Consider the following 18,920-nt stretch of genomic DNA (forward strand, 5'->3'; position numbering starts at 1 on the left):
CACATCTATAATAAGGTTAAGTACGGCCACATGCAAGTTTGACAGCTATAAAGAGAGATCCCTTCTCAAAACTATTCCCTCATGAAAAGAGAGGAACGAAAGGATAACTTGAATGAAGAAACAGTATTTACTAGTCTACATTCTGTTCTTTAAAAAAACAATCTGTTTTTTAAAAAGAGCCACAGGGAGATGCTCAGCAGTTAGCAACACTTGCTATTCTTGCAGAGGACCTGGGACTGGATCCCAGCACCCACGGGACGGCTCACAACTATCTACAACTGAAGCTCCAGAGACGCTAGTCTCCTCCTAACTTCCCCGAGCAACAGGCAAACATCTGTACATACATATGCATGCAACAGAATCATTCAAACTAATAATAAGAAAGATATAGGCTTGCAGAGGCCTAGTCTATATAGTGAGTTCTAGGGTGGCAAGACCCACACAGCGAGAGCTCTTCCACAATAAATAAAAATTAAAAGTGTGTAGTCTAGGCAGACCTCAAGTTCACAATATTTTTACCTGCGTGCAACACCACAATGGACTACATTTTATTTAAAGTACAAGTCTTTTTGAATTGTATGTTCATGAGTCCTGCATATCACATGGTCTCTGTCCCAATTACTCATTCTATAAAGTATAAAATCAGCTATAAATAGTATGACAACAAATGAATATGGCTATGTTAACACTTTACTTCGAAAGCCCATGGTGAGGGGGCACATGATCCCAGCAAGCACTGGTAAGGTATAGCCAGGGTCCAGACATAGGTGCTAGATCCTTGTCAGAGCTACCAGGAAGAGCCCATCTTAAGAACAAAGAAATAAGAAGTGAAAGAAAATCAGCAATTGTTAGGATATAGTGCTAAAAGCATTTAATCCTTCCACTGAAGAGGCCAAGGTGGACTCATTAGATTTCAGAGTCGGCCTGGACTAGCTAGAAACAGGCCAGCCAGGGTGCACAGCAAGACCCTTCTCCAATGAAAACCAACAGAACCCCCCGTTACCCTGCTCCAGCCTATGTGACTATAAGCAAACCCGTAACTCTAGGACACGGAAGGCTGAGAAGCACATCAAGACCTCTGCCAGGTGGTGGCGGTCCACACTCTGAATCCCAGTACTTGGAGCAGAGGCAATCAAATCTTTTAGGTCAAGGCCAGTCCCATCTACATTGAGTTCCAGGAGAGCCATGGCTACAAAGAGAAACCCTGTCTTAAAAAAACCAAACCCCAAAAAGACTTCCTAGTGCTTTGGAAGTATCAGACTGATGTAAAGGATCTGAATTTGGCAAATACGAGGATTTTCCTGACAGCATAGATCCTGGTGTTGACTGAGATGAAACAACAGGTCCTCCCCAGAGGTATGAGCATTAGGACGGTGTTTCAAACAATGTGCTAATGGGTCTCCAACTCAAGGCTACTCTTCTCGAGCCTCTCAGGTTGGTTCCATTCCTCCAAACATCCCTTAGCCACCCTCTTCCCCAAACATACAAACTTTTTTTCCTCAGAGCAGGGTTGAGGGGAAATGAGACCTATTAATTTTATGTTGGAAGGCAATATAAAATTTACCATAGCTTTTAAAAGATTTAAAAAATACAAACAGTACACTAAATAAATACACATGACACAACAGTGTATTGAGGGATCACCGCCCTCTCACGCTTACGGTCTAATTTACTGATAAAGTGCTCATCGAGAATGCAGAAACCAAATGGGTTCAACCTCCATCATCCCAAAAATAAAACAAATCTCTCTTAAGGTTGGGCACCACAGCAAACACCTTTAGTCCCAGTGCTTCAAAAGCAGAGGCTTGAAGTCAAGGCTGGGCTTGTCTACAATAGTGAATTACAGGCCAGTCAGGGCCACACAGTGAGACCTGTCTCAGGAACAACAGCAGTCCAACAAAAACCCCTCTCTCTCCAAGTAGCCTACACACAGAGCAAGTACATCATAAAATAGCCAGTATTTTCTGTATCATCTATGTCAAGTAGTAACTAGAAATGCCCAACAAATAAGCACACACTTACCTGAGGGACTCGGAGCAGGTCTCTGTAATGGTGGCCTAAAACCTGGTGCTTTGGAAGTATCAGACTGATGTAAAGGATCTGAATTTGGCAAATACGAGGATTTTCCTGACAGCATAGATTCTGGTGTTGACTGAGATGAAACAACAGGTCCTCCCCAGAAGGCATGAGCATTAGTAGGGTTGTTTTCAAACAATGTGCTAAAGGGCCCAAATGGTAATGGGGCACTGAAATTGGGAGCAACAGGCTTATTTGCTGGATGTACTGAATTCTGACAAGCACTTTGTGTACTTAAGGTCGAAGGTAGCTGGACAGAGGAGGGAACACTATGAGGTCTTTTAATGTGATTGACATTGAGGACTGCAACAGATGAATTCTGCACTGGAGTTGAATTCTTGTGAGGGGCAGTTGTGCCATGAGAGGGTGGTCTAATAGCAGGGGTTTCCATTTTAGGAGGCTGGGAGCATCCCATTTGTGTCTGAGGCATAGGGTACGTCACAGGCGCAGTAGAAGGCACCACCACTGGAGCAGAACTTGTAGCTGTAGGAGGAACAGTCATTCTCACATCCGGGGAAGGAACCTGAGACTGCTGAAGAGGGGGTCTTGGCTCCTGAGGAACAGATCCCGGAGGCTGCTGCTGAGTGGAATGACCTGATGAGCTCCCAGAAGAACTGCTGCTGTGTGGAGGTCTACTGTTTGTAGTTTCTACTACTGGCGGACTACTTGCTTCCTGTTCGGAAGAAGATGCCCCTTTATTTGGGGATGCTGATCCACAATCCAAAGGGCTATTTCTAGAAACCCCTCCTGGCTGGGCTGGTGGTGATGGGGAAGATGGGGATGACACTGGATAGTGTTCTTTGGCAGTAGGCATAGGATATGTGGCGTTTGTGGGTGCGGTGCTGTTGTTGCTTGCTGTAGTTGTGACTGTTGTGGTTGTGGCATTGGATGTCTTCACAACTGTGACAAAAAGCTGCCTTCTGACTGAAGGAGAACTTGGACTGCCATTTGAAGTTGTACCAGGCACCGCTGAAGCTGATGAACTGGTTGTAGTTGTTGGGCTTGAAGTTAAAGAACCTGCTGAATTCACCTGAGAACCACTGCTATTCTGATTGCTATGGCGAGGCACCATGTGAGGCTTAGGCGAGTTAGTAGCTCTGGCAGGGCTCAAAGGCCTGACAGGAAAAGGACCCCAAGTGGACTGAGCTGGTGGAAAAGTACCTCCAAAGTGGGTCATGGGCAACCGTGGTGGACGGATCTGCTGGAAAGTCTGAGCAGCAAGCAAAGCGTGTGCAAACTGTGGAGGAGGATACGCTAATGGCAGAGACACTGGGAAGCCAGGCCTCACGTTGTTCACGGGGTTCTTAATGGTTTTGTGAGTGGATGCAGAAGAGACTGCAGGAACGGTGAGTGCTGTGGCAGTCTGGGATGCTGATGACAGAGCTACACTTGTCATTTTGATTCCCATCAAGGAACTATTAGCAGCAGTGGTGGTAGGTGCCGAGGACCCTATTTTGGAATTTGCTGAGGAGCTTTTCAAACGATTCTTTGGAATAAGTTCATCAATTTCTTTGTCTGGATCCTTGATCAAAGCATTGATCAACTGAGTTGCTTGTCTTGTTGATTCAGTGCCACCCCTGCATGTTGGTCAACAAAAACAAATGCCCCCCCAAAATTAGCCTTCAGTAATATAGCCTATCATTCTTGTGTAGACACCTAAACACATATGCATTTGTAAACACACACAGGCACGCACGCATGCACGCACACAAACGCACACGCACGAACCCAAATAAACATCAATTTTAGGCATTCTTCAAATCATAAATTACTTTGGATCAATGCTAAGCTTCAGAAAACTGGCAACTTTCATCCTCTCTTTTGGTGTGTGTGGAAAGCATTGGCAACAGATCACAAGCCAGCTAGATACACTTCCACTGCCTACGCCACCATCTTAAATGACTTAAAAAAAGATTATTTATGTCCATGTGTATAACTTTAGACAGTTGTAGGCCACTACATTAAGTGTGGAAAAGCGAGTCTTCTGTAAGAGCTCTTAACTCCTGAGCCATTGTCCAAGCCCCTATGTTTTTTAATGAAAAATACATTTTCCCATTGTTCCCTTAGACTAAGATGTTGTTTCTCCCATTGTACAATGATTTATCATTAGGAAACTGATTACATACAAAAGTTTGCGTGGCCTACAATAGGATTATAAAGTTAAATATGTGAACAACTAGGACTGGTACCTAACGCCATTAGTACCAGCAGAGGATGAGCTGTGAGTTCCAGGCCAGCCTGAGTTACTTACTGAGAGGTGATTCTAAAGAAAAAGGGGAAAGAAGGCAAGCCTAGAGAAGTGGTGCAAGTGGTTAATCTTAACACTTAGGACACAGCCTAGTTTGGTGAGTTACAGAGAGAAACCCTGCCTAAAAAAGTTTAAAACAATCTTAGTAAAAAAAAATCAGAATTATAGCTCATTGGCGAGAATTTAGGTTCAATCTTTAACATTGTAAAATCAAAGAGCAAAACACAAATGTTTAAGTAAACATGGAAAACTTTACAACTAAGCAAGGGAAGAGGATGTGACCTTTAATCCCAGTCTCTGAGGTAACAGTTTACTGCATATTCCTAACTGGTTTCTCGATGAACAGCACCACAATGCCCTGGAGGCTCAAAACAAAGTGAGGAGTACTAACAAGGTCAACAACAATGGCAGCAAACTGAAATGTTGGCTTTTCAGGAAAAAGCTTATGGATGGAACCCTGAGGAACAAATGGCCCAGAGAGGGTACCGCTTGCCTTTTGTCTGAATTCTGTAAGGTGTGACAACTTTTGCTATTCTAGCAGAGGAAAAGGTGAAAACGAAATGGATTAAATGCCTCCATATCACAGTCGAGAGCCCACATTTCAAAACAAACTTATAATATAGCTATTTTAAGTACAGCTTTTTACATCCTTATGTCATAAGCTATCATCCTTATTCTTACAATATTTCAGCAGACACACTTGATGAATTTTCAGGTTAAATATTTACATTACATTTCATGGGTACATTACATTAATAAATTCAAATTCTAAGGATATCATCTCACAACAAAATCTCAAAAGTAATTGAAAGAAAATAGCTCCCTGCTTTAAAATGTGTTAGAAATTTACTACTCAAGACTCCAGATAACTTATAAAGACCAGGATAGTCTCAAACTCAGAGGTCTCCCTGCCTGCCTCTGCTGAGGTTAAATACCTGTATTACAACTCATAAAATTATAATCTTTTATATACCTATGGGCAGGGGAGATGTCTGTGATGGTTTGTTTATGCTTGGCCCAGGGAGTGGCATTTAGAGGTGTGGCCCTGTTGGGAGTAGGTGTGTCACTGCGGGTGTGGTCTTTAAGACCCACACCCTAGCTGCCTGGAAGCCAGTCTTCTGCTAGCAGTCTCCAGATGAAGATGTAGAACTCTCAGCTCTGCCTGCACCATGCCTGCCTGGATGCCACCAAGTTCCCACCTTGATGATAATGGACTGAACCTCTGAACCTGTAAGTCAGCCCCGATTAGATGTTGTCCTTATAAGAGTTGCCTTGGTCATGGTGTCTGTTCACAGCAGTAAAACCCTAAGACAGAAGTTGGAACCAGGGACTGGGATAATGCTCTGCTTGGCCTGACCATGTTTTTGTTTGGAAGAATGTGGATTTTGGGACTTATGGATTTGGAAAGCACTGAAATGCTTTAAGTGGGGATTAATGGGTTAGCCTAGAGGGAATGTGGAAGATTTTGTTGCTGAGAGTGGTTTGAACTGTGCTAACTTGGCCAAAGAGGTTTCAGTGGAGAATTTTAAATGTGGCCTAGAGACTGTTTTTGTGGTATTTTGGTGAAGAATGTGGTTGCTTTTTCCGCATTGTCCTAAGAGTCTGCCTGAGGCTAAGGTGAAGAGATTTAGATTAACTGCTTTGAAAAAGGAAGACTCCAAATAGCCTGGTGTAAATTCTGTTGTGTGGTCACTAAAATTCACTCTTAGGAAGAATATTTTAATGAAAAGGAGCAAGTTGAGAAGGGGAAAATGTAAAATATACGGTTGAGGAATTAAAGGGACACCCAGAAGTAAACTGGAGCTGAATCCTGTGTTCAAGGACATTATATTGGAAGTGGTGAACCTAGGACAAGATCCACCCAGCTAAATTTAGGTCCAGGCATGGCAGTAATAAGCCCAGGACACGAAGACAAGAAGATCTCGAATTCAAGGCCAGCCTGTGACAAAGCAAGTTCTAGGTGAACAAAAATTTAAATCCAGGCTTGGTGGCCCACACCTTTAGCCCCAGTGCTTAGGAGAGGCATGCACATCTCTTGAGTTCAAAGTTAGTCTACAGACAGCCAAGCTTAGGAAGTTTCTGCAAAACAGGAAGCTGGTGAATATGGGAATGGGCCATGTTCCAGTCCAGCAAGCAGAACTCAGCAGCTTCTCTGGCTTAAGAGTCCAGAATAGAAGGGGCAAACGATGCTGGTTAGCTGAAGATAAATTAGTGGTGATGAAGAAGAGATCAGCATCATTGAGGTGAAATCTGGGAAGTGTTTTCTGAGAGCACAAGAGGCTGTGTGAGTGAGACAGCCAAGGTTGTACCTTGTGCTGCACCTGGACTTGGTAATGTGTAAGAGTCACCAGGTGGTACTGGTTTTGAAGGCATGAGGGGGTCATGTAGAGCAGCTGAGGCTCCACACTGTGAGGGGCCATAAAAGGCCACTGGTGAAGGTGCAGCCTCAGTTGCAGTTGACAGCCCAGGACTGAAGGGGTCATGCAAAGGACTTGAGGCTTGGCACTAAAAAGAGAGCCTGTGAAAGGCTTGTGGTGGAGCCTGGTTGCAGTGGAAGATCTCAGTGTATCTGAGATGCCAGTACCATAGTACAATCACCAAGAGCAGCAGCAGCAGTGGAGCGGAGTCAAGTAGAATCTAGAGAGCTACAGAGGGCAGCGCTGGAGAACGGACACCAGCCCTTTGGAAGAGGCCAGAAGATCATGTGTGCACCCTAGACATTGAAACAAAAAGCTGTAGCATTGAAGTTGCCTTGGAGACCCCAGAATGTTTGAGATGCCAGAGCCATAGGATATCTGCTGAGGGATCCTGTTACAGGCAGTTGAACCAGCCAGTTTGTTGCAGTCAACAAAGATGAAAAAGGAGCTGGAGAGCTGAAGACCACTTTGACATCAGACATGGACTTGCAGAGTTTGGAGTTTGCCCAGTTTGTTTCCTGTCTTCCCTTGGAGATTACAGTTAAGTGACTAGATGGATCTCAGAAGAGACTTTTAACATTGTTAGACTGCTATAGACTATGGTGACTTTGGAAGTTGGATTAAATGTACTTTTTTATTATGCTATGTTTAGGTATGGCCCCCATAGACTTAGGTGTTTGAACAAGTCTATGGGGCCAGGGGGTGGAGTGATAATTTGTATTTGGAGGTGCCGCCTTGTTGGAGCAGGTGTGTCACTGTGGGAGTGGGATTTTAAAGTCCATACCCTAGTTGCCCAAAAGCCAGTACTTTGCTAGCAGCCATCAGATCAAGAGGTAGAACTCTCAGCTCTGCCTGCACCATGCCTGCCAACTTGTTCCTGCCTTGATGATAATGGACTGAATCTCTGAACAAACCTGTAAGCCAGCCACAATTAAATGTTGTCCTTAGGAGAGTTGCCTTGGTCATGGGTGTCTGTTCATGTTAGCAGTAAAGCCCTAAGACAATGTCTTAATGGATAAGAGGGCTTGCTGCACAAAGTATAAGGACTTAAGTTCAAATCCTCAACACCCACAGAAGAGCTGAGTATAGCCAAGTAAAAATGACTGTGACCTCTGCACTATTTATGGAAGAGGAGGATCCTGGCAATTCTGCCAGTCACTATAGCCTAAACCTCAGGCTTCAGGTTCACTGAGGGACACTTTCAAGGGAGCGAGACAGAGTGAGAGGCCACAGGTGTGGGTGTACATACATGTATATACCACAAGTATTTCACACACACACACTCTCTCTCTCTCTCTCTCTCTCTCTCTCTCTCTCTCTCTCTCTCTCTCCACTCATGGTTCTATTCTATGGAGTTAGTACAATGAAACAAAGAAAACACAGAACCAAAGCTTTACCTTATAGTTATTATGCGGTCTCCAGTCTTGTCCTTCTGCTTGTCAATGTCTATGTGTGCACCAGTGAATTCCCGAATAGCATTGATATTGCAGCCCCCTCTTCCAATCACTCTGGATATCACAGTTGATGGAACCGATACCTTTTTTGACCTGTTTAAAAGTTCAAAGATAAATTAATAAATTAAGATAAAACATTGGTGGCTATAATGAAAATAAAATTTTACTATTAAGGTTTGTTTAAACTATAAATGGAGAATTGACTATTGATGAATAAGGTTATTTATTCTTTTGCTTTTAAATACCGGATCTCACCATGTATAGAAAAGTAGATTTTGGGCTGCCTTCAAAGTGTTGGGATTAAAGGTATGAGCCACCACACCAGCGTTTTATTTATTCTTAATCCAGATAAAGAAAAGGGCCCTTTCATCCCAGTAATCTGGAGGCAGAGGCAGATGGATCTCTAAATTCCAGGCTAGCCTGGTCTACACAGTGAGATCCTGTCTCAGCCTAGCTGTTCATGTCTTGTTGCTTTCTTGACTAGCATCCTATTACACCACTGCAGTATGCACTATACGCTCAGACATGTACTCTGCTACTGCAAATTCCTGTGACACCAATTGACAGGGATGGGTAAAGGACCTAAAGTCCAGGAAAGGCATTTTGTAGGCACTTTTCTGTTTGAATTATTTCTAATAGTTTATCTGATATACAGTTCACTGAACTTATGTGAGGGGGGAGAAAGACTACTAGCAATTAAAAGAAGAAAAGTAGGAAGACCAGTGTTCATCAGGATACCAGGCCTGTGTGGGCTGTATAAGGAGGACTCGCTTTTTTTTTTTTTTTCCGGAGCTGGGGACTGAACCCAGGGCCTTGCGCTTGCTAGGCAAGCGCTCTACCACTGAGCTAAATCCCCAACCCAGGAGGACTCTCTATAGTCTAGGTTGGCTTCCAAGTCAAACAATCTTGTCTCCAACTCTCAAGTTCTTAGATCATAGGATTAAATTCTAATGCATGGCTTTGCAAAGTTACAAAGACTTCTACATTTTATTGGGGGACACTCATGTCATTGAGTAGATGTGGAAATGACAGGACTACTTGGAAGAGGTGGTCCACTTTGTGTGTGTCTACTGTGATTGTACGTGTGTGCAGGTGCCTGTGGAGGCCAGGAAAGGATGTGTAATCCCTTACGCCAAGGTGACAGACAAGTGTGAGCTGTCCTACAGAGGTGCTGGCAATGTGAAAGCAGGCACTCTCTGCAGCCCAGAAAATTACAATTCTGCTTGTATGTTGTGAACCAATGAGGATCTCACACACATCAGACTAGTCTCAAACTCACTATGTAGCAGAGGGTAGCATTGAACCACTGATCCCCCAGTGCTTCAATTTCCCAAGTGCTAAGATTACAGGCATGTGTTCCTTGGCTTAGCACATTCATGTTCAAATTGGTGAGAGGTCTAGGGGCTGGGGAGATTGTTCAGTGGCAGAGAACTTCCCTAGCACCTGGGAGGTCCTTGGTTTTATCCCCACTGCTGAGAAATAAGGCTGATGTAAGTTTCTAACAAGTAGATTAAAGAATAGTCTCGCTGGGCATGGCAGCATTCCAGAACTCAGGAGGCAGGACATGGCGGTTAAAACGAGTTGGGCCCCCACTGACTTGTGTTTGGATGCTGGGCCATAAGGAGTGGCACTTTGAGGAGGCATGGTTTGTTGGAGAAAGTGTGTCACTGTGGAGGAGGGCTTTGCATGTTCTGCTCAATGAAGAAGACAGTCTTCTCTTGGTTGCCTTTGGATCAAGATTTAGAACTCTTGGCTCCAAGTCTGTCTGCAAAGTTGCCATGATGGTAATGGACCGAACAGCTGAAACTGTAAGCTATCCCCAATTAACTGTTTGCCTTTATAACTGTTTTGTTGCTGTAAAGAGACACCATAACCAATCAAGAACAGTCTGCTCTAAGAAGAGCTCCAAGCTACACAGATCTACACAGACCCTGAGTTTAAAAAAACAAAAGATGTACTGTGTGTGTGTGGGGGGGGGGGCGTAAGTAAAGTTTGAGAGCATGTGTATTGACACATGCCTGCCATTTTTATTTTTAGCACTTAGGAGGCTAAACCCTGCCTCAACAGCCTTATGTGGTGATCCGTGCCTAGAAAAGCACTGAGCTGAAGACAGAAAGATCAGAAGTGCCAGAGCAACTTAAGTCCAAAGTGAAACCTTGTCTCAAAATAAAAACATCTAAGTTAGACTTCGAATACAATCATGAAGTGCTCACCCAGCAATGACAGAGGCCCTGGGTTCAATCCCCAGTAACGCAAAAAGGAGTCTCGTAAGAAGCACAGCTTTTCCCAACGTTTATTCATTTTTAAAAGACAGGGTACTAGGATCAAAAACATCTGGCACCACGTTTTGCAAAGACTCACTTCTCTGGCATGTGAAATACAGAAAGGCTGTCTCTTGACCAGATCTGGGTTTGGGACATAACTGTGTCTGTAACCTTTGGAACGGTGCGAGGAGTCTAACTAATATAAGCCAAAAGTCACTCACCGCCTCACGACTTCCTTCCATCCTTCTTCCCTCTTTGGCCCACGCTTAGGACTTGCTACTGTTAACTTCCCATTTGGAGAGGAAAGAGGAGACGGACCAGATTTTGTACAAGTTGACAGAGAATTACTGGTCCCTTCATTGACAGTCTCTGACAATCTTTAACAAAGGAGGGAAAGTACATTAATAACGAACAGATGGAGGAAAGGTAAACGATAAAGGTCACATGTCACATAGCATATAAGACCAATTAAAGAGAACAAAGGAAGACCTTGTTTATAACTTCTCTGCTAGCTCACGTAGAACCAAGAGCCAGTTCTAAGAATACACCACAAAGGGGGTAAATTTAGCAGGGCAAACTTGTAACACTGTGAATGTACACATCAATACTTTTTCCTTTCTTGACACAGGGTCTTGCTACGTAGCTCACCCAGCATGGAAGTCAACATGTAGCCCAAACTGGCTTTGAATCTGTGATTCTCTTGCTTCAGCCTCCCAAACGCTGAGACTACAGGCATGAGCCACCAAACCCAGCTTCACTAGCGATGTTTTTCATAAGCTAAGTTTAACAATCACAAAAAATTACATAGTGAAAAGTATTTATTTTCTCAGCATAAAAATCTAAACAACATCTTAGTATTCTTTACCATACAAAAGTATTTGGTAATTTACTTGTCTCACAAGGTGTTTAACACAGCACCAGTAAAAGCAGAACTTGGAACTAACTTTATAGAAGCCTTGCCCGAAACGGATTTTCTCTCCTCTTTTGGAAATGTAACAAGAACAGACGGCTGCTTCTTGCTGGCCACAGTGGCTGTGGCCACAGCCGGCGAATGATTGTCACTCTTTCTGCTGCTGTTGCTGTTGCTGCTCTCATCACTGCAGCTGGAAATCCTCATGTTGTCACTGTCCCCACTCTCGCTGGTGCTGCTGCTCTTGGATTCTCCACTCGCCTTCTCCGGCTGACTGTATGAAATTGGTAGTGGATCATCAAATATAATTTGAACATTTTCTGGAGTAATTTTATTTTTCCTGTTTTTCCTCTTTGAGCTGGTTGTAGTTATGGTATTATTTCGTTTACCATGGGAACCTGCCAAAGTAGTCCATGTAGCAGATATTCCTATGGTAGTGGTGGTAGTGGCACTTGGAGGCTCTGTCAAGACTTCAGGTTCTTCTGGAAAAGCAGCAATATTGAGTTAGTCATTCACTGAGACTGATATGACAGACAGCTATGAGGAATATTTGGAGAAGTTGGGAAATATGCACATAAATCATGTATTACATTTTATAAAATCAAGAATGGAAGAAAATGTGCATTATCTAAGCTACTTGAAAGATTGGGTTAAGAGGTTTCTGGAGTGTACGGCGAACCTGAGTTAAACAGCAAATATGTCTCAAAATCAAAGTACTAAAGAAACCACAAACCAAAAGTAAAAATGAAAGTCACGGAATAAGTCAGTAAATGAAACTACCACGTTTATCACCTGTGATCATCAAATACTTAAAACTATTTCTCAGTTGAGCGACTGGTATTTAAGTTAACAGCACCTGGATTGGACCAGAGACAGATTTCTTACACACTCAAGCCTAGCCTTGCCTTTCCATTATGTGGCCTGCTTCAGTCTCTGAATGCTAGGATTGCAAACATGCATCACTTAGCGTACACATAAACAGGGGTAGAGAAGTAAGCCAAATCCTGATCCTCCTGCTTTCTCCTTCCTAAAGGTTGGCATATGCCACCTCTCCCAGCTTAACCTAAAATTGTTCATTTTTAGTGCCAAGGAGTATATTAAGACCGACCCAGCACATGGTAGAGAAGTGATCAAAGTGCTGCTTGTCTGGCATTCTGTACAGCAGTCTCCCCAGGCTGTGGGATTCTGCAGCCCACCAGGACTTGAACATGATCTCTTCACCTCAGCCTACCATGTGAGTGGGCTTAGGGTTACTAGGTGCAGCTAGGTAAGCACATGATTCCAACTGCAGTCTCACACTGGGAGCTCGGCTGGAAAGAATACCTTCAACTTTATGTTTTTCTTTTTCTTGAGCAGCTTGGAGTTCAAAGTTCTCCTTATTTTTGGCTTCAATTTCCTCTAATTTCCTTCTTTGCTCTTCCTTTTTTTTCCTTCTTTTCTCTTTTCGCTTTTCTCTTTTGGCAGCCAAAGCCAGCCTTCGACTTTCTTCCCTTAACTATTAGAAAAATAAAAATAAAACGTAAGTACATCACTTACATTGACTAAAAGTAGGCATGTAATATCATTAGAAGGCAACTGAGAAACCTTAAAGTCACTGGCTCCACTCCGCTGCTGGCTAGAGACGACAGCAGCCACCCTTAAGGGCCTGTGCAGGGGGAGACACGGGCAGGACAGTGACTGAACTAAGAATAAGCTCCAATGCAGGGCTTTTACTTACAGACTTACAAAGTAGGAGGATTTGGGGAAGGAGCAGAGGCAGATGCACACTGATCTTGAGGCACTGTGTAATGCTGGCTGGCCTCCTGAGCGCTGGAATTAAAGGTATGTGCCACACGCCTAACTTACTGTTTTTAAGCTAAGGTCTTCAGATCAGGGCTCACCAAAGTAACAGAGTGAGTTTGACACCAACATAAGCTACACCCCAATCCCTGTCTCAAAAGAAGCCTGGGAGCAATAGAGTACAAGGCCCCAGACAGTAACATATTATCACTTAAAAAAAAAAAATCAATCTGTATGTGACACATATAATTTCTGTTGTCATTTTAAGGAGTGGAGAGGGGCAGGAGAGGTTATACTATGGCAAAAGGCCTGAGTTTGGTTGCAAGCAGCCTGTTTTGATGGCTCAGTCACCCAGAGGTGACTTGAGCTCCAGCAGGATCCAACGGCTTCAGCATCCCCATGCACCCAAACACCCCCCCATCACCCCCACATCCAGAGTGATTAAGAAGTGGTAAAGACAAATCTTTAGACACATCTAAGTCTCACATTATGTTACACAAACTCCAAGCTACTCTGGAACTTGAAGGAAAACAAGTGAAATACAGTCAGATTATATAATTTATCCTTAACCAGATTATATAATTTATCCAGATTGCTTCAAAATCTGATCAAAAAGTACAACAGTGACAGACTGCTTATCTAACAACACCTAGAACGAAGCCAGGCAGGGGGTAGGGGTAGGGGCGTGAGTGCGTGCGCAGCAGCAGCCACCGCCACCATGTTCAACTCACTCTCACTCCCCAACTAAAAAGTCTATGCCCCCATCTCCGCCCTTTAACACCCTTTCGACGGGTCTGACCAGCTCTACAAAGCAGAACAGGCTGTACGTCAACTCATGGCAACCCTCTTCCTCATGTTCCAAACTGGGACCACAGCACAAGCTGCTGTGACTGCAGGGAAGAGTCATGTTCAAGCTTCTCCTTTTAGCATGCTCACTAAAGGGTGGATTTCAAAACATACCCACACAGTCACCCTTGTTTCCTGATCTTAAACATTCAGGTTCTGTGTATTTTACATGCACTTCAAATATACACCTATCAAAACAATGATACTTGGTATACAGGGGTGGTGGGTGGTTAGTTAACAGTATCTTACTAGTGAAACTAAGGCAGATGGGTATCGAGGGTTTAAAGGCAAGGGATGAGCCCCATACTGAGTGGGCTAAAGTCCCTATCAGCTGACCTCCTAGAATGCTGGAGAATGTGCTTGTGTTTACTGCTTGGCTTTGAGCTTCTGTGAACATGCAGGTAGGATGTGTGTATGACTTCCTGGGAAGTACCTGAGTATGTATCCTTGTCCCTGGGTGCAAAGTCATGGAGCACACACAGCTTTGTGAGTTCTGCCTTCACCAAGCCCTCACTAATGTAATTTGGAACTGTGTAACCTGAGAGTGGTGTCTGGTGCAGTCCTGGCACCAAGAGTATGCTGTCCCAGTGTCTGAGGAAAACTTCTTAGCTAAATAAAATATGCATTCAGAGCCAGACTGAACTGCAGACACAGTCTGAAACAGACCTTAGAACTTCATTCCTTCCAAGTATTTTCAAGAAATCCTAAAACTATTTACTTTGTTTACAAGGAAGATCTAATTGGGATCTTGTCAGCCAGACCTTAGTGTAAAGTTTCAAACCTAGGACAAAAGGGTAAGGTGCCCATTTACTTAGCAAAGCCAATCTGGCTACCAGCTGCTCCCAATATTCCCCAGTCCCTACCTGTCACATGGTGCTCATGGCTTGTATACCCACTGTGTCCTTACACTGAGCTTTCCAGTCCCTACCTGTCACATGGTGCTCATGGCTTATATACCTACTGTGTCCTACACAGAACTTTCCAGCTCAAGGCGCCGGGCTACTCTTCCACCTTGGTTATCTGCTCCTTCTGTACCTTTGCCCTCTTAGCTACTGCACCTGGCTCCCCTCTCCCTCCTCCCACATCCCCACATGGCTAAAGATCATGTCTACTATGTCCTTTCCCAGACAGACGATGGAATCAGCATCATTATGAAAAAATGACACAACTCAGGCATCTGACCCACAAAAGGAACTCCAGCTCCTAGGGATCTTGTGAGCAACTGAGTATACATACACTCACATAGTCACACACAAAAGCAAAAACAGGATGCTGTTTGTTTTGTAGAAGATAAATATGTAGCTGTTGGTTTTAGGTAAATGAAAGTCACTGGAAAGCAAGGCCCCTGTGATCCCAGAAATGGAAGGTAGAATCCAGAGAATCAAGATAGACTAGTGGCCTTGTCTCAAACCAAAATAAACAATAAAACTGCATGATAATCCAGAAAAATAATGGATTAAAAAGGAGGACTGTTCCAAAAACAAATAGGATTAGTGTACAAATTGGGGTGTGTGGCTATTAAAGGTTTATCTAGTCCCTGGCAAGAGAGGTTAAGTATTACTGGGTGAACAGAGGGAGTGGGGAAGATCTGCAGGACTGTTTGTTTTGAAAGATTTATTATATATGAGGTACCCTGTCGCTGTCTTCAGACACACCAGAAGAGGGCATCAGATGGTTGTGAGACACCATGTGGTTGCTGGGATTTGAACTCAGGACCTCTGGAAGAGCAGTTAGTACTCCACTGAGCCATTTCTTGGGCCTGGGGCTGTACTCTTGATAATTATATTTCCTTACTAATGTAGTAACGGTAAAGGAAAAAGTGTTGGAAGATAGAGGAGAAGGTAAGAGGTAATGATCTAGGTGGAATGAATGTTGTGAACGCCGCTCTGTATTAAAGGACTGTTATCTGAAAGGTATCAGCTCTCTAAGAATCACCACTAAAATTCTAGGACACAAACATCTCTTCTATGAACTGTCATGTTACCTGGACATAACCTGATACAATATAAATAACAGTAATTTTACTGTGTTACTTGGGGAATAATGAGGAAAAAAAAACCTTTGTATAAGTCCAGCACAGTTTAGATGGAGCAGAGCTGGCTTTCAATCTAATATAAATGTGGAACTCACAGAAACAGAAAGAAGATGTGTAACTATCAAGTCTACTAATGCACTCAAAGTGAAGACTGTCAAGGCAGAATCTCTCTTTACTTAGTGAGATACAGGAGATGCGAAAGCAAAGTCCGATATATACATGATTCTACCACGTACTGCTAGACAGCATGCTGGCCAGAGAGGTCGACGTGCAACTCAAGAGGGAGAGAAGCAGAAAGGAAGGAAACCAATAATCCTGTGGCACACTTGGGAGTGGTGATTTAAATGTAGGTAGGGGCTATATACGATCCTGCCTCAGAGCCCACAATGACTTAAACCAGCCAATGAGGGAACAGCAAGCATGAGAGATGTACCTCTATGGGCTATAGTTTCACTTACTAAAAAAGTAATCCTCACAATGTGTGAATATTTTTTGTTTATTCAATGAGTAAATGCTGTGAATTTATTGATTGAGCAAATAGTTTAGGAAAGTTAAGAAAAATGAAAAGATACAAATGTTACAGCAGCCAGGTGTAATGACACACACCTGTGCTCCAAACCCCTAGAACAGCTCCTTAGGTCACCCCAGACTATATGTAACCTTGTCTAGTTACAACAAGCAAACTCAAAATGACTGTCCAAAACTGAAAATGGGAAGAAAGGTAAGAAAGGAGGGAAAATTACTACTGCATCTAGGGAAATTCAAGAAGACACAGGATTAGCAGAATACAATTTTTATTTATTTATCTTTTGCTCTTGAAACAAGGACTCAGTATACAGCCCTTGGTTGTGGACACCAGGCAGGCCTCAAACTCAAAGAATCCACTTGCCCTTGCTTTCCAAGTGCTGGGATTAAAGGTATGTACCGTTATGGTAGCATCCCCTTTAATATCAGCACTTGAGAGGCAGGGCCGAGACAGGCAGCTGTCTACTTAGTGGGTATGAGCCAACCAGATTTGTGCTGTGAGGCAAAGAGATGTTTTCCAGCGAGCACAGTTCATGAGTGCTCGTAACTACAGCTACAGGGATACTGATGCCCTCCTCTGACCAACCAAGTAAGATAAATCTTAAAAAATAAAATAAAATGATAACAGAATTTGATCTCAAACTATTCAAAACCAAACCAATTCTTTTCCTGTTACAGACACGAAAGGTCACACGGTTAGTGGAAGAAAGCAGGCAAAGGAGCACTGACACCCCTAGCATTTTATGCTACCTGAGAAGGGACGCTTTTCACCTAATACAGACTTGACAGACATGATACTCCATCTGTAATCCTAAGACACTGGAGGCTGACAGAGTTTGAGATTAGGTTAGGATACACACATACCAAGTTCAAGGTTGGCCTGTAACTTGTCTTAAAAACAAAACCCAACATGTAACACCAACCACTTGAGGGTCAACATACTCTTAAGGCCCCTGAGGCCATGTTCCACTGAGGCCTTGCAGTATGTGGCATATCTCCAATCTAGGGTTGTGGCTGAGAATTAAGAGGAATTAAGACTGAAATCTAAACAGAATGTATGCTTCCTTTCAGGTCCATGGGATACAATAAAATTTTATTAAGATTAAGAAAAAAATTATACTTGTCCCTTGTCAGAAAAATCAAAATTGCTTGAGTGCAATAAACAAGTAAACATGTAGACAGCATTAACAACTACAATTTGTGAAAAATTGGAGAGAAAGCAAACAACTGAAGAGTTGGATGGATGTAGGTTGAGAGAGAAGCATCTGTTACCTTCTCCAGGTCTAGCTCCTCCAGCAGTATGCTGGCATTCTTATTTGCTTCAGCAGCCTGCCTGTCTTTGGCTTGTACTATTGATTCCATACAAAGATGACACTTCTTCAGCATCTCCTACAATGAAAAATTGGAAATATTTCCAGCCTCAAATATGCACTTAGTCCTATAAACATAACCTTCATTAAAGCAGTTAAAAACGGGGGAGGTCACATGCAGATATCAAATTGTAAATTTCCAAACATCCATATCAAAGAGCTTCCCATTTTCAAAATAACTTGATTAAAAATACATTTCACATTCACATATGTACATCCATGCAGGCAAATAACTCATACACATATAAGTCTAACAACAAGGACAAATAGCTATAACTTTTGCCTACTGGTTAGTTTGCTAAAAAGAAATGGGGCCAATGTCAACAAAAAACAGATGTAACATGATATTCACTAACAGATATTCTGAATTAGGCAAGGCAATGAGCTAGTTCCTGAAAAAAACATTGAAATGGAGGGCTTCTCGCTATGATGCAACAAAATACTTTATGGATTTGCGGGCCGCCTTCAAAGGCCTACGTCAAGATAAAGTTCATAAACAGTATGAACAAAACTGTTGCAGATTACACCTTAACCAACAGCAATCCCCAGCTCCTACATGCAGTGACTCTGAACCCCACATACCTTATCAGTGATGGTTGCTATATACCTCATGCATTCAGAATCTGATGGAAACTGATTGACCTCTTTGACTAAGTAGCGTACCACCTTCACATGACCCTAAAAACAGACAGCACTGTCAGATAAAAAGCAGGCTAAAATCTACACAGTCTGAACTAGCATTGACATCAGTTAATGGTAACAGTGCAAAAGTGAAGACCTTCAAATTTACACTGAAACAATATCAATCAGCATGAAGTAACAGTGACATCCAATGAGAAAATAGACTGTAAACTTCATCATCCTTTTTCTACTCTCCTTCATTTTTGTAATTCTAAGTACTGAAGGTAAAGATAATTTTCAGGCTTGATGTCACGCACCTTTCATTCCAAGACTGAGGCAGAAAGACCTTTGAGAATTCAAAACCAGTCAGGTTTA

General features: G+C 43.0%; 1 protein-coding gene across 8 annotated transcripts in view; it reads right to left on the reverse strand.

Moving 5' to 3' along the window:
* The window catches only part of Ankrd17 (ankyrin repeat domain 17), a 134,372-nt gene that overhangs the window by 12,309 nt on the left and 103,143 nt on the right, over window positions 1-18,920 (reverse strand). For all 8 annotated transcript variants that reach the window (XM_032916146.1, XM_032916145.1, XM_032916151.1 and 5 more), the window contains 7 exons: window positions 18,507-18,602; window positions 17,827-17,943; window positions 12,693-12,864; window positions 11,404-11,851; window positions 10,681-10,836; window positions 8,139-8,288; window positions 2,023-3,653 (listed from right to left, as the gene is read on the reverse strand). In XM_032916146.1, the coding sequence (XP_032772037.1) occupies window positions 2,023-3,653; window positions 8,139-8,288; window positions 10,681-10,836; window positions 11,404-11,851; window positions 12,693-12,864; window positions 17,827-17,943; window positions 18,507-18,602 (2,770 nt within the window). The remainder of the gene's footprint in view (window positions 1-2,022; window positions 3,654-8,138; window positions 8,289-10,680; window positions 10,837-11,403; window positions 11,852-12,692; window positions 12,865-17,826; window positions 17,944-18,506; window positions 18,603-18,920) is intronic.

The sequence above is a fragment of the Rattus rattus genome, chromosome 11 (genome assembly GCF_011064425.1).
Source record: "Rattus rattus isolate New Zealand chromosome 11, Rrattus_CSIRO_v1, whole genome shotgun sequence".
Lineage (NCBI taxonomy): Eukaryota > Metazoa > Chordata > Mammalia > Rodentia > Muridae > Rattus > Rattus rattus.